A 13180-nucleotide genomic window follows, 5' to 3' on the forward strand; every position below is an offset into this window, starting at 1 on the left:
TAAGAATTTTTTTTATTACATCAAAATTTGGAAAGCTTTTTTTTCATCTTCAAGTAACCTGTGTACTACTTTATTTTTATTTATTTATTTTATTTTTTCATAAGTTATTGGGCTACAAGTTGTGTTTGGTTACATGAGTAAGTTCTTTAGTGGTGATTTGTGGGATTTTTATGCACTCGTCACCTGAGCTGTATACACTGCACTCTATTTGTAGTCTTTTATCCCTCGTTTTCCTCCCACTCTTCCCCCCAAGTCCCCAAAGTCCACTGTATCATTCTTTTTTTTTTTCTGAGATGGAGTATTTGCTCTGTCACCCAGATTGGAATGCAGTGGCAGGATCTCGGCCCACTGCAAGCTCTGCCTCCCGGGTTCATGCCATTCTCCTTCCTCAGCCTCCCGAGTAGCTGGGACCACAGGCGCCTACCACCACGCCTGGCTAATTTTTTTGTATTTTTTAATAGAGACGGGGTTTCACCGTGTTAGCCAGGATGGTCTCGATCTCCTGACTTTGTGATCTGCCCGCCTCGGCCTCCCAAAGTGCTGGGATTACAGGCATGAGCCACCAGGCCTGGCCTCACTGTATTATTATTATGCCTTTGCATCCTCATAGCTTAGCTCCCACATATCAGTGAGAACATATGATGTTTGGTTTTCCATTTCTGATTTACTTCACTTAGAAGGATAGCCTCCAATCTTATCCATGTTGCTGTGAATGCCATTAATTTATTCCATTTTATGGCTGAGTAGTGTTCCATTATATATATATATCACAGTTTATTTATCCACTCATTGGTTAATGGGCATTTGGGTTGGTTCCATGATTTTGCTATTGTGAATTGCACTGCTATAAATGTGTGTGCAAGTATCTTTTTCATATAATGACTTCTTTTCCTCTGGGTATATACCCAGTAGTGGGATTGCTGGATCAAATGGTAGTACAACTTTTACTTCTTTAGGAATCTCCACACTGTTTTCCATAGTGGTTGTACTAGTTTACATTCCCATCAGCAGTGTAGAGGTGTTCCCTGATCACAGCATCCACACCAATATCTACTGTTTTTTGATTTTTTTTTTTTTTTATTGTGGCCATTCTTGCAAGAGTAAGGTGGTATCCTTTGGTGGTTTTGATTTGCATTTCCCTGGCCATTAGCAATGTTGAGCATTTTTTCATATGTTTCTTGGCCATTTGTATATCTTCTGTTGAAAATTGTCTATTTGTGTCCTTAGCTCAGTTTTGATGGGATTGTTTTTTTTTTTCTTGCTGATTTGTTTGAGTACATTGTAGATTCCAGATATTACTTCTTTGTCAGGTGTATAGATTGTGAAGATTTTCTCCTACTCTGTGGGTTGTCTGTTCACTCTGGTGTTCCTTTTGCCATGCAAAAGCTCTTTTGTTTAATTAAGTCCCTGTTTTGACACTATTCCACAAGACAGAGAGAAAACCTCCCCTAATTTATGTTTGTTTTAATTGCATTTGCTTTTGGGTTCTTGATTATGAAATCCTTGTCTAAGCCAATGTCTAAAAGGGTTTTTCCAATGTTATCTTCTAGAATTTTTATACTTTCAGGTCTTAGATTTAAGTCCTTAATCCATCTTGTGTTGATTTTTGTATAAAGTAAAATATGAGGATCCAGTTTTATTCTCTTACATGTGGGTAGCCAATTATCCCAGCACCATTTGTTGAAAAGAGTCCCTGGTCAGGCGCGGTGGCTCATGCCTTTAATCCCAGCACTTTGGGAGGCTGAGACGGGTGGATCATGAGGTCAGGAATTTGAGACCAGCCTGGCCAATGTGGTGAGACCCCATCTCTACTAAAAATACAAAAATTAGCCGGGTGCAGTGGCGGGCACCTGTAATCCCAGCTACTTGGGAGGCTGAGGCAGGAGAATTGCTTGAACCCAGGAGACAGAAGTTGTGGTGAGCCAAGATCGCACCACTGCACTCCAGTCTGGGCAACAGAGCAAGACTCCATCTCAAAAAAGAAAAAAAGAAAAGAGTATCCTTTTCCTACTTTATGTTTTTGTTTGCTTTGTCGAAGTTCAGTTGGCTATAATATTTGGGTTTATTTCTGGGTTCTCTATTCTGTTCCATTGGTTTATGTGCCTATGTTTATACCAGTACCATGCTGTTTTTGTGACTATGGCTTTATAGTATAGTTTGAAGTCAGGTAGTGTGATGCCTTCAGATTTGTTCTTTTCGGTTAGTCTTGCTTTGGCTATGCAGGCTCTTTTTTTGTTCCATATGAATTTTAGAATAATTTTTTCTAATTCTGTGAAGAATGACGGTGGTATTTTGATGGAAATTGCATTTAATTTGTAGATTGCTTTTGGCAGTATGGTCGTTTTCACAATATTGATTCTACCCATCCATGAGCATGGACTGTGTTTCCATTTATTTGTGTCATCTGTGATTTCTTTCAGCAGTGTTTTGTAGTTTTCCTTGTAGAGGTCTTTTACCTCCTTGGTTAGGTATATTCCTAAATTTTTTTTTCTATCACAGCTATTGTAAAAGGGGTTGAGTTTTGATTTGACTCTCTGCTTCGTCGCTGTTGGTGTATAGACGAGCTACTGATTTGTATACATTAATTTTGTATCTGAAAACTTTGCTGAATTATTTTATCACTTCTAGGAGCTTTCTTGAAAAGTCTAGGGTTTTCAAAGTAAATATCATCAGCAAACAGTGACAGCTTTACTTCCTCTTTACCAATTTTGATGCCTTTTATTTTTTCTCTTTTCTGCTTGCTCTGGATAAGACTTCCAGTACTATGTTGAAGAAGTGTGGTGAAAGTGGGCATCCTTGTCTTGTTCCAGTCCTCTGAGGGCAACTTCTCATTCAGTATTATGTTGGCTCTGGGTTTGTCATAGATGGCTTTTATTACCTTGATGTGTGTCCCTTGTATGCCAATGTTGCTAAAAGTTTTAATCATAAAGCATTGCTGGATTTTGTTGAATGCTTTTTCTGCATCTATTGAGATGATCATGTGATTTTTGTTTTTATTTCATTTTATGTGGTGTATCACATTTATTGACTTGCATTTGTTAAACCATCCCTGCATCACTGGTATGAAACCCACCTGATCACGGATTCTGTTTTTGATATGTTGTTGGATTCAGTTAGCTAGTATTTTATTAAGAATTTAGCATCTATTTGCATCAGGGACATCAGTCTGTGGTTTTCTTTTTTGATTAATGCCCTTTTCTGGTTTTGGTATTAGGGTGATGCTGGCTTCATAGAATGAATTAGGAAGGGCTCCCTCTTTCTGTATCTTGTGGAATAGTGTCAATAGAATTGGTATCAATTCTTCTTTGAATGTCTGATAGAATTCTCCTCCATACTGTCTGGTCCTAGACATTTTTTTCTTGGTAATTTTTAAATTACCATTTCAATCTCTCTGCTTGTTATTGGTCTGTTCAGGGTATCTAATTCTTCCTGATTTAAGCTGGGTGGTTTGCATTTTTCCAGAAATTTATTCATTTCTTTTAGGTTTTCTAGTTAGTGCACTTAAAGGTGTTCATAGTAGCCTTGAATAATCTTTTGTATTTCTGTGTTGTCAGTTGTAATATCTCCTGTTTCATTTCTTATTAAGGTTATTTGGATTTTCTTTTTTTCTTGGTTAATCTTGCTAATGGTCTATCAATTGTTTTTATCTTTTTAAAGAGCCAGGTTTTTGTTTTATTTATCTTTTGGTTTCTGTTTGTTTGTTTCAGTTTCATTTCATTCTGCTCTGATTGTGATTATTTTTTTTTTCTTCTTCTGGGTTTGGATTTGGTTTGTCCTTGTTTCTCTAGTTCCTTGAGGTGTGAACAAGAGTGTCATTTTATGTTCTTTCAGACTTTTTGATGTAGGTGTTTAGGGCTATGAACTTCCTTTAAGCACCTCCTTTGCTGTATCCTAGAGGTTTTGATAGGTTGTATCACTTTTGTTGTTGAGTTTGAAGAATTTTTAAATTTCCATTTTGATTTCATATTTGACCCAATAATTATTCAGGAGCAGTTTTTTAAATTTACATGCATTTGCATGGTTTTGAAGGTTCCTTTTGTAGTTGAATTCCACTTTTTTTCCACTGTGGTCTGAGAGAGTGTTTGATATAATTTCATTTTCTTAAATTTATTGAGGCTCATTTTGTGGCCTATTATACGGTCTATTTGGAGAAAGTTTTGTGCACTGTTGAATAGAATGTATATTCTGCAGTTGTTGGATGGAATGTTCTGTATATATCTGTTAAGTGCATTTGCTCCAAGGTATAGTTTAAATCTACTGTTTATTTGTTGACTTTCTGTCTTGATGACCTGTCTAGTGCTGTCAGTGGAGTATTGAAGTCCTCACTATTAATTATTGTGTTGGTGTCTATCTCATTTATTAGGTCTACTAGTAATTGTTTTATAAATTTGGGAGCTCCAGTGTTAGGTGCATATATGTTTAGGATTGTGATATGTTCCTGTTGTACAAGACCTTTTACCATTGTATAATGTCCCTCTTTGTTTTTTTTAACTGCTGTTACTGTAAAGTTTATTTTGTCTTATATAAGATTAGCCCTTATGAACCTCTTGTTTAGCATGATATTGCAGAGTTCTCTGGCTTAGGTGAATAGCAAGCCATTTTCATGAATTACCTCACGCCATTAGGGGAAGAGGTATCCTCATTTTTAAAATTTTTTATAGTGGTCTGTGTTCCTATGTGTCTTATTCAGTATTAATTTATTCAAAATTTTAAAAATTAATTTATTAATCTTCATTGTTTTATGGTTGTTTTCCAAAAATTTTATACTTTTTTTGATTGGACCATGTTGCCCTAATATTCCATATACATTGTAATCATTAATTAAAATTTGTACTTCAAAAAAGCTACCAGTTACAGTCTTCAAAATGTAGCCTTGTCCTGGAAGTCTGAAACCAATTGTCTTGGCTAGAGATTCTGGGAGTATGTCAAACATGTTCTTAGAATGCATCTTGTTTGAAATTTTGTGTTTTTGTTTTTTTTTAGGTAAAGAATGTTATTCATGTTTCTTCTCAGTAGTAATCATCTATTTTTTTGTGTGGTACTACGTTCTCTGCTGCTGTAACATTTAACTTTGGTTTCAGCAGATTCAAGCTGTCATTTTATTTTATTCATTTATTTTTTTTTTGAGATGGAGTCTCGCTCTTTCACCCAGGCTGGAGTGCAGTGGCATGATCTCGGCTCACTGCAAGCTCTGCCTCCCAGGTTCATGCCATTTTCTTGCTTCAGCCTCCCGAGTAGCTGGGACTACAGGTGCCCACCACCACACCCAGCAAATTTTTTGTATTTTTAGTAGAGATGAGGTTTCACCGTGTTAGCCAGTAGCCAGAATGGTCTCGATCTCCTGACCTCATGATCCACCCACCTAGCCCTCTCAAAGTGCTGGGATTACAGGCCTGAGCCACCGTGCCCGGCCTCAAGCTGTCATTTTAAAGTATGCCACCATTTCTTTCAGCACTTTGTGTCATGAGAAACAAAAACCAGTCTGGAAAGGCCCCTAGAAGCCAGAAATAAATATATATGTACCACTGTTTTATATGTCTTCAGAAATGAAACCAGGAGTTGGCAATTTACTTTTTTTGTTTTGAGACAGACTCTCACTCTGTCATGCTGGCTGGAGTACAATAGCATAATCTCATCTCACTGCAATCTCTACATCCCAAGTTCAAGTGATTGCCTCAGCTTCCCAAGTAGCTGAGACTACAGACGTGTGCCACCATGCCTGGCTAATTTTTGAATTTTTAGTAGAGATGGAGTTTTTCCATTTTGGCCAGGCTCATCTTGAACTCTTGATCTCAGGTAATCCACTTGCCTTGGCCTCCAAAAGTGCTGGGATTACAGGTGTGAGCTGCCATTCCCAGCCAGCAATTTACTTCTAAAGACACAATATCATTTTGGGAAGCAGGAAGAGCTGAGTTGGGAAACTGTAACAGACTTCTCTTTCCTTTTATGTGGCTGTTTGCATTGTACTTACTTGGGGCACTCTACACACTTAACTCATTTATAAATTTTCAACAAATATATTTTGGTCAGTATGTTTTTGTTATATTTATATGTCTATGAAGAAATTAGGGCCCTGTCTTATTTTGCTGTGCCATCTTGCTTATGTGGTTTGTATAATTTTATAGGTTAGATTTGTAAAGTATATTCATCTGAGTCTAGCAAGTGACATAATTTATTATTTTCATTTGTTCCAGTTATTAGTTCTCATTTTACACGAGACTTTTGGCCAGATCAGAGCATAAAAGATTGTTTCCAAGAAGTAATATTGAGAACATATGCAAGATGTGGACGTAAGAATTTACGATTAAGAAAAGATTGTGAAAGTGTCAATGAGGGTAATATGCACGAAGAAGGTTATAATAAACTTAACCAATGTTGGACTACTACCCAGGGAAAAATATTTCAATGTAACCAATATGTGAAAGTCTTTCATAAATATTCAAATTCAAATAGACATAAGATTAGACACACCAAAAAGAAAACTTACAAATGTATGAAATGTAGCAAATCATTTTTCATGCTTTCACACTTAATTCAACATAAGAGAATTCATACTAGGGAGAATATCTACAAATGTGAAGAACATGGCAAAGCCTTTAAATGGTTCTCAACCCTTACTAAACATAAGATAATTCATACTGAAGGCAAACCCTACAAATATAAGAAATGTGGCAAAGCTTTTAACTTCTCTTCAATGTTCACTAAACGTAAGATAATTCATACTGGAAAAAAACCCTGCAAATGTGAAGAATGTGGTAAAGCTTTTAAGTGGTCCTCAAAACTTACTGTACATAAGGTAATTCATACTGCAGAGAAACCCTGCAAATGTGAAGAATGTGGCAAAGCTTTTAAGCATTTCTCAGCCCTTAGAAAACATAAGATAATTCATACTGGGAAGAAACCCTACAAATGTGAAGAATGTGGCAAAGCTTTTAACAATTCCTCAACCCTTATGAAACATAAGATAATTCATACTGGGAAGAAACCATACAAATGTGAAGAATGTGGCAAAGCTTTTAAGCAGTCTTCACATCTTACTAGACATAAAGCAATTCATACTGGGGAGAAACCCTACAAATGTGAAGAATGTGGCAAAGCTTTTAAGCATTTTTCAGCCCTTAGAAAACATAAGATAATTCATACTGGGAAGAAACCCTACAAATGTGAAGAATGTGGCAAAGCTTTTAGCCAGTCCTCAACCCTTAGAAAACATGAGATAATTCATACTGGAGAGAAACCCTACAAATGTGAAGAATGTGGTAAAGCTTTTAAGTGGTCCTCACACCTTACTAGACATAAAGCAATTCATACTAAAGAGAAACCCTACAAATGTGAAGAATGTGGCAAAGCTTTTAACCATTTCTCAGCCCTTAGAAAACATAAGATAATTCATACTGGAAAGAAACCCTGCAAATGTGAAGAATGTGGCAAAGCTTTTAGCCAGTCCTCAACACTTAGAAAACATGAGATAATTCATACTGGAGAGAAACCCTACAAATGTGAAGAATGTGGTAAAGCTTTCAAGTGGTCCTCAAAACTTACCATACATAAGGTAATTCATACTGCAGAGAAACCCTGCAAATGTGAAGAATGCGGCAAAGCTTTTAAGCATTTCTCAGCCCTTAGAAAACATAAGATAATTCATACTGGAAAGAAACCCTATAAATGTGAAGAATGTGGCAAAGCTTTTAACAATTCCTCAACTCTTAGAAAACATGAGTTAATTCATACTGGAGAGAAACCCTACAAATGTGAAGAATGTGGTAAAGCTTTTCAGTGGTCCTCAAAACTTACTTTACATAAGGTAATTCATACTGGAGAGAAACCGTGCAAATGTGAAGAATGTGGCAAAGCTTTTAAGCATTTCTCAGCCCTTAGAAAACATAAGATAATTCATACTGGAAAGAAACCCTACAAATGTGAAGAATGTGGCAAAGCTTTTAACAATTCCTCAACCCTTATGAAACATAAGATAATTCATACTGGGAAGAAACCATACAAATGTGAAGAATGTGGCAAAGCTTTTAAGCAATCCTCACACCTTACTAGACATAAAGCAATTCATACTGGGGAGAAACCCTACAAATGTGGAGAATGTGGCAAAGCTTTTAACAATTCCTCAACCCTTAAGAAACATAAGCTAATTCATACTAGGGAGAAATCGTACAAATGTGAAGAATGTGGCAAAGCTTTTAGCAATTTCTCAGCCCTTAGGAAACATAAGATAATTCATACTGGGGAGAAACCATACAAATGTGAAGAATGTGGTAAAGCTTTTAAGTGGTCCTCAAAACTTATGGAACATAAGGTAATTCATACTGTAGAGAAACCCTGCAAATGTGAAGAATGTGGCAAAACTTTTAAGCATTTCTCAGCCCTTAGAAAACATAAGATAATTCATACTGGAAAGAAACCCTACAAATGTGAAGAATGTGGCAAAGCTTTTAACAGTTCCTCAACCCTTATGAAACATAAGATAATTCATTCTGGGAAGAAACCATACAAATGTGAAGAATGTGGCAAAGCTTTTAACAACCCCTCAACCCTTGTGAAACATAAGATAATTCATACTGGAGAGAAACCCTACAAATGTGAAGAATGTGGCAAAGCTTTTAAGCAATCCTCACACCTTACTAAACATAAAGCAATTCATACTGGAGAGAAACCCTACAAATGTGAAGAATGTGGCAAAGCTTTTAGCCATTTCTCATGCCTTACTAAACATAGGATAATTCATACTGGAAAGAAACCCTACAAATGTGAAGAGTGTGGTAAAGCATTTAGTCAGTCCTCAAACCTTACTAAACATAAGATAATTCATTCTGGAGAGAAACCCTACAAATGTGAAGAATGTGGCAAAGCCTTTAACCAGTCCTCACACCTTACTCGACATAAAACAATTCATACTGGAGGGAAACCCTACAAATGTGAAGAATGTGGCAAAGCTTTTAACCATCCTTCAGCCCTTACTAAACATAAGATAATTCATACTGGGGAGAAACCCTAAAAATGTGAAGAATGTGTCAAAGCTTTCAATCATTTTACAAACTTAATACACGTAAGATAATTTATACTAGAGACAGACCCTCAATATGTGAAGAATGTGGCAAAGCTTTTAACCAGACCTCAAGCCTTAATAGACAGAAAACAATTCATACTGGAGAGAAACTCTACAAATGTAAAGAATTTGGCAAAGTCTTTAACCAGTCCTTATACCTTAAATACACATAAAATAAATGATACTGGAGGAAAACCCTACAAATGCAATAAAGATGGCAAAGCTTTTAACCATTGCTCAGCTGTTACTCAAAATGAGAGAATTCCTAAAGAAGATAAACTCCGCAAATGTGTATAATATGACAAAGCTTTTAACTGGTCCTCAAATCTTACTGAATGTAAGATAATTCATATTGAAGAGAAACCTTTCAAATGTGAGGAATGTGGCAAAGCTTTTAATCAGTCCTCAAATCTTGCTGAACATAAGATAATTCATACTAGAGACAAACACTACGAATGTGAAGAATGGGGAAACCTTTTAACCAGTCCTCAAACTTTACTCAACATAAAATGATTTATACCGGAGAGGAACGCTACAAATGCAAATAATTTGGCAAAACTTTTAAGTGCTTCTCAAAACTTACTGAATATAAGATAACTCATACTGGAGAGATACTTGACAAATGTGAAGAATGTGGCAAAGCTTCTAACGGGTTCTCAAATCTTACTGAATATAAGATAAATTAGAGAGAAACCCTCCACATGTGAAGAGTGTGGCAAAGCTTTTAACTGGTCCTCAAAACTTACTGAACATAAGATAATTCATACTGAAGAGAAACCCTACAAATATAAAAACTGTGGCAAAGCTTTTAACTGGTTCTCAGACCTCACTCAACATAAGATCGTTTATACTGAAGACAAACTCTAGAAATGTGAAGAATGTGGCAATACTTTTAATCAATTCTCAAACTTTACTAGACATAAGAAAATTCATACTGGAGAAAAACCCTACAAATGTGAAGAAGGTGGCAACGCCTTTAGTTAGTCCTCAACTCTTGCCAAACAAGGTAATTCAATGGGAGAGAAACCCTACAAATGTGAATAATGCCATAAGCATTCTTCAATTCTTAATAAACAATTTATACTGAAGAGAAACCCTGCAAATGTGAAGAATGTTGCAAAGCTTTTAACGTCCTCAAACCTTACTGAACATAAGATAATTCATAATGGAAACTAGCCCTACAAATATGAAGAACGTGGCAAAGACTGTAACCATTTCTGACATCTTACCACACATAAGATAATTCATACTGAAGAGAAACCCTACAAATGTGAAGAATGTAACAATGTCTTTAACTGGTCTTCAACTCTTATTAAATATAAGAGAATTCATACAGAAGATAAATTTTATAAATATGAAGAATGTGACAAAAGCTTTAAAAACGTTTCAACCCTTATTACACATAAGATAATTTATGCTGCAGAGAAATTCTACAAATGTGAAGAATGTGGCAAAGTTTTTTTTTTTTTTGAAATGGAGTCTCACTCTGTTGCCCAATCTGGAGTGCAATGGTGCAATCTCAGCTCTTTGCAACCTCCACCTCCTGGGTTCAAGCGATTCTCCGGCCTCAACCTCCCAAGCAGCTGGGATTACAGGCACCTGCCACCACCTCCAGCTAATTTTTTTTTTTTTTTAAATTATACTTTAGGGTTTTAGGGTACATGTGCACAATGTGCAGGTTTGTTACATATGTATCCATGTGCCATGTTGATTTCCTGCACCCATTAACTCGTCATTTAGCATTAGGTGTATCTCCTAATGCTGTCCCTCCCCCCTCCCCCCACCCCACAACAGTCCCCGGAGTGTGATGTTCCCCTTCCTCTGTCCATGAGTTCTCATTGTTCAATTCCCACCTATGAGTGAGAACATGCGGTGTTTGGTTTTTTGTCCTTGTGATAGTTTACTGAGAATGATGTTTTCCAGTTTCATCCATGTCCCTACAAAGGACACGAACTCATCATTTTTTATGGCTGCATAGTATTCCATGGTGTATATGTGCCACATTTTCTTAATCCAGTCTATTGTTGTTGGACCTTTGGGTTGGTTCCAACTCTTTGCTATTGTGAATAGTGCCGCAATAAACATACGTGTGCATGTGTCTTTATAGCAGCATGATTTATAGTCCTTTGGGTATATACCCAGTAATGGGATGGCTGGGTCAAATGAATGGTATTTCTAGTTCTAGATCCCTGAGGAATCGCCACACTGACTTCCACAATGGTTGAACTAGTTTACAGTCCCACCAACAGTGTAAAAGTGTTCCTATTTCTCCACATCCTCTCCAGCACCTGTTGTTTCCTGATTTTTTATTGATGGCCATTCTAACTGGTGTGAGATGGTATCTCACTGTGGTTTTGATTTGCATTTCTCTGATGGCCAGTGATGATGAGCATTTCTTCATGTGTTTTTTGGCTGCATAAATGTCTTCTTTTGAGAAGTGTCTGTTCATGTCCTTTGCCCACTTTTTGATGGGGTTGTTTGTTTTTTTCTTGTAAATTTGTTTGAGTTCATTGTAGATTCTGGATATTAGCCCTTTGTCAGATGAGTAGGTTGCAAAAATTTTCTCCCATTCTGTAGGTTGCCTGTTCACTCTGATGGTAGTTTCTTTTGCTGTGCAGAAGCTCTTTAGTTTAATGAGATCCCATTTGTCAATTTTGGCTTTTGTTGCCATTGCTTTTGGTGTTTTAGACATGAAGTCCTTGCCCACGCCTATGTCCTGAATGGTATTGCCTAGGTTTTCTTGTAGGATTTTAATGGTTTTAGGTCTAACATGTAAGTCTTTAATCCATCTTGAATTAATTTTTGTATAAGGTGTAAGGAAGGGATCCAGTTTCAGCTTTCTACATATGGCTAGCCAGTTTTCCCAGCACCATTTATTAAATAGGGAATCCTTTCCCCATTTCTTGTTTTTGTCAGGTTTGTCAAAGATCAGATAGTTGTAGATATGTGGCATCATTTCTGAGGGCTCTGTTCTGTTCCATTGATCTATGTCTCTGTTGTGGTACCAGTACCATGCTGTTTTGGTTACTGTAGCCTTGTAGTATAGTTTAAAGTCAGGTAGCGTGATGCCTCCAGCTTTGTTCTTTTGGCTTAGGATTGACTTGGCGAGCGGGCTCTTTTTTGGTTCCATATGAACTTTAAAGTAGTTTTTTCCAATTCTGTGAAGAAAGTCATTGGTAGCTTGATGGGGATGGCATTGAATCTATAAATTACCTTGGGCAGTATGGCCATTTTCACAATATTGATTCTTCCAACCCATGAGCATGGAATGTTCTTCCATTTGTTTGTATCCTCTTTTATTTCATTGAGCAGTGGTTTGTAGTTCTCCTTGAAGAGGTCCTTCACATCCCTTGTAAGTTGGATTCCTAGGTATTTTATTCTCTTTGAAGCAATTGTGAATGGGAGTTCACTCATGATTTGGCTCTCTGTTTGTCTGTGATTGGTGTACAAGAATGCTTGTGATTTTTGTACATTAATTTTGTATCGTGAGACTTTGCTGAAGTTGCTAATCAGCTTAAGGAGGTTTTGGGCTGAGACAATGGGGTTTTCTAGATATTCAGTCATGTCATCTGCAAACAGGGACAATTTGACTTCCTCTTTTCCTAATTGAATATCCTTTATTTCCTTCTCCTGCCTGATTGCTCTGGCCAGAACTTCCAGCACTATGTTGAATAGGAGCGGTGAGAGAGGGCATCCCTGTCTTGTGCCAGTTTTCAGAGGGAATACTTCCAGTTTTTGCCCATTCAGTATGATATTGGCTGTGGGTTTGTCATAGATAGCTCTTATTATTTTGAGATACGTCCCATCAATACCTAATTTATTGAGAGATTTTAGCATGAAGGGTTGTTGAATTTTGTCAAAGGCCTTTTCTGCATCTATTGAGATAATCATGTGGTTTTTGTCTTTGGTTCTGTTTATATGCTGGATTACATTTATTGATTTGCGTATGTTGAACCAGCCTTGCATCCCAGGGATGAAGCCCACTTGATTATGGTGGATAAGCTTTTTGATGTGCTGCTGGATTCGGTTTGCCAGTATTTTATTGAGGATTTTTGCATCAATGCTCATCAAGGATATTGGTCTGAAATTCTCTTTTTTGGTTATGTCTCTGCCAGGCTTTGG

General features: G+C 36.9%; 1 protein-coding gene across 1 annotated transcript in view; it reads left to right on the forward strand.

Moving 5' to 3' along the window:
• LOC100585703 (zinc finger protein 99) overlaps positions 1-13180 on the forward strand; it is a 54480-nt gene that overhangs the window by 23492 nt on the left and 17808 nt on the right. Inside the window, 4 exon segments of the mRNA XM_030820299.1 lie at positions 1106-1108; positions 6202-9009; positions 9760-10037; positions 10251-10394. Of these exon segments, the coding sequence (XP_030676159.1) occupies positions 1106-1108; positions 6202-9009; positions 9760-10037; positions 10251-10394 (3233 nt within the window).

This window comes from Nomascus leucogenys, chromosome 10 (genome assembly GCF_006542625.1).
Source record: "Nomascus leucogenys isolate Asia chromosome 10, Asia_NLE_v1, whole genome shotgun sequence".
In the NCBI taxonomy this organism is placed as follows: domain Eukaryota; kingdom Metazoa; phylum Chordata; class Mammalia; order Primates; family Hylobatidae; genus Nomascus; species Nomascus leucogenys.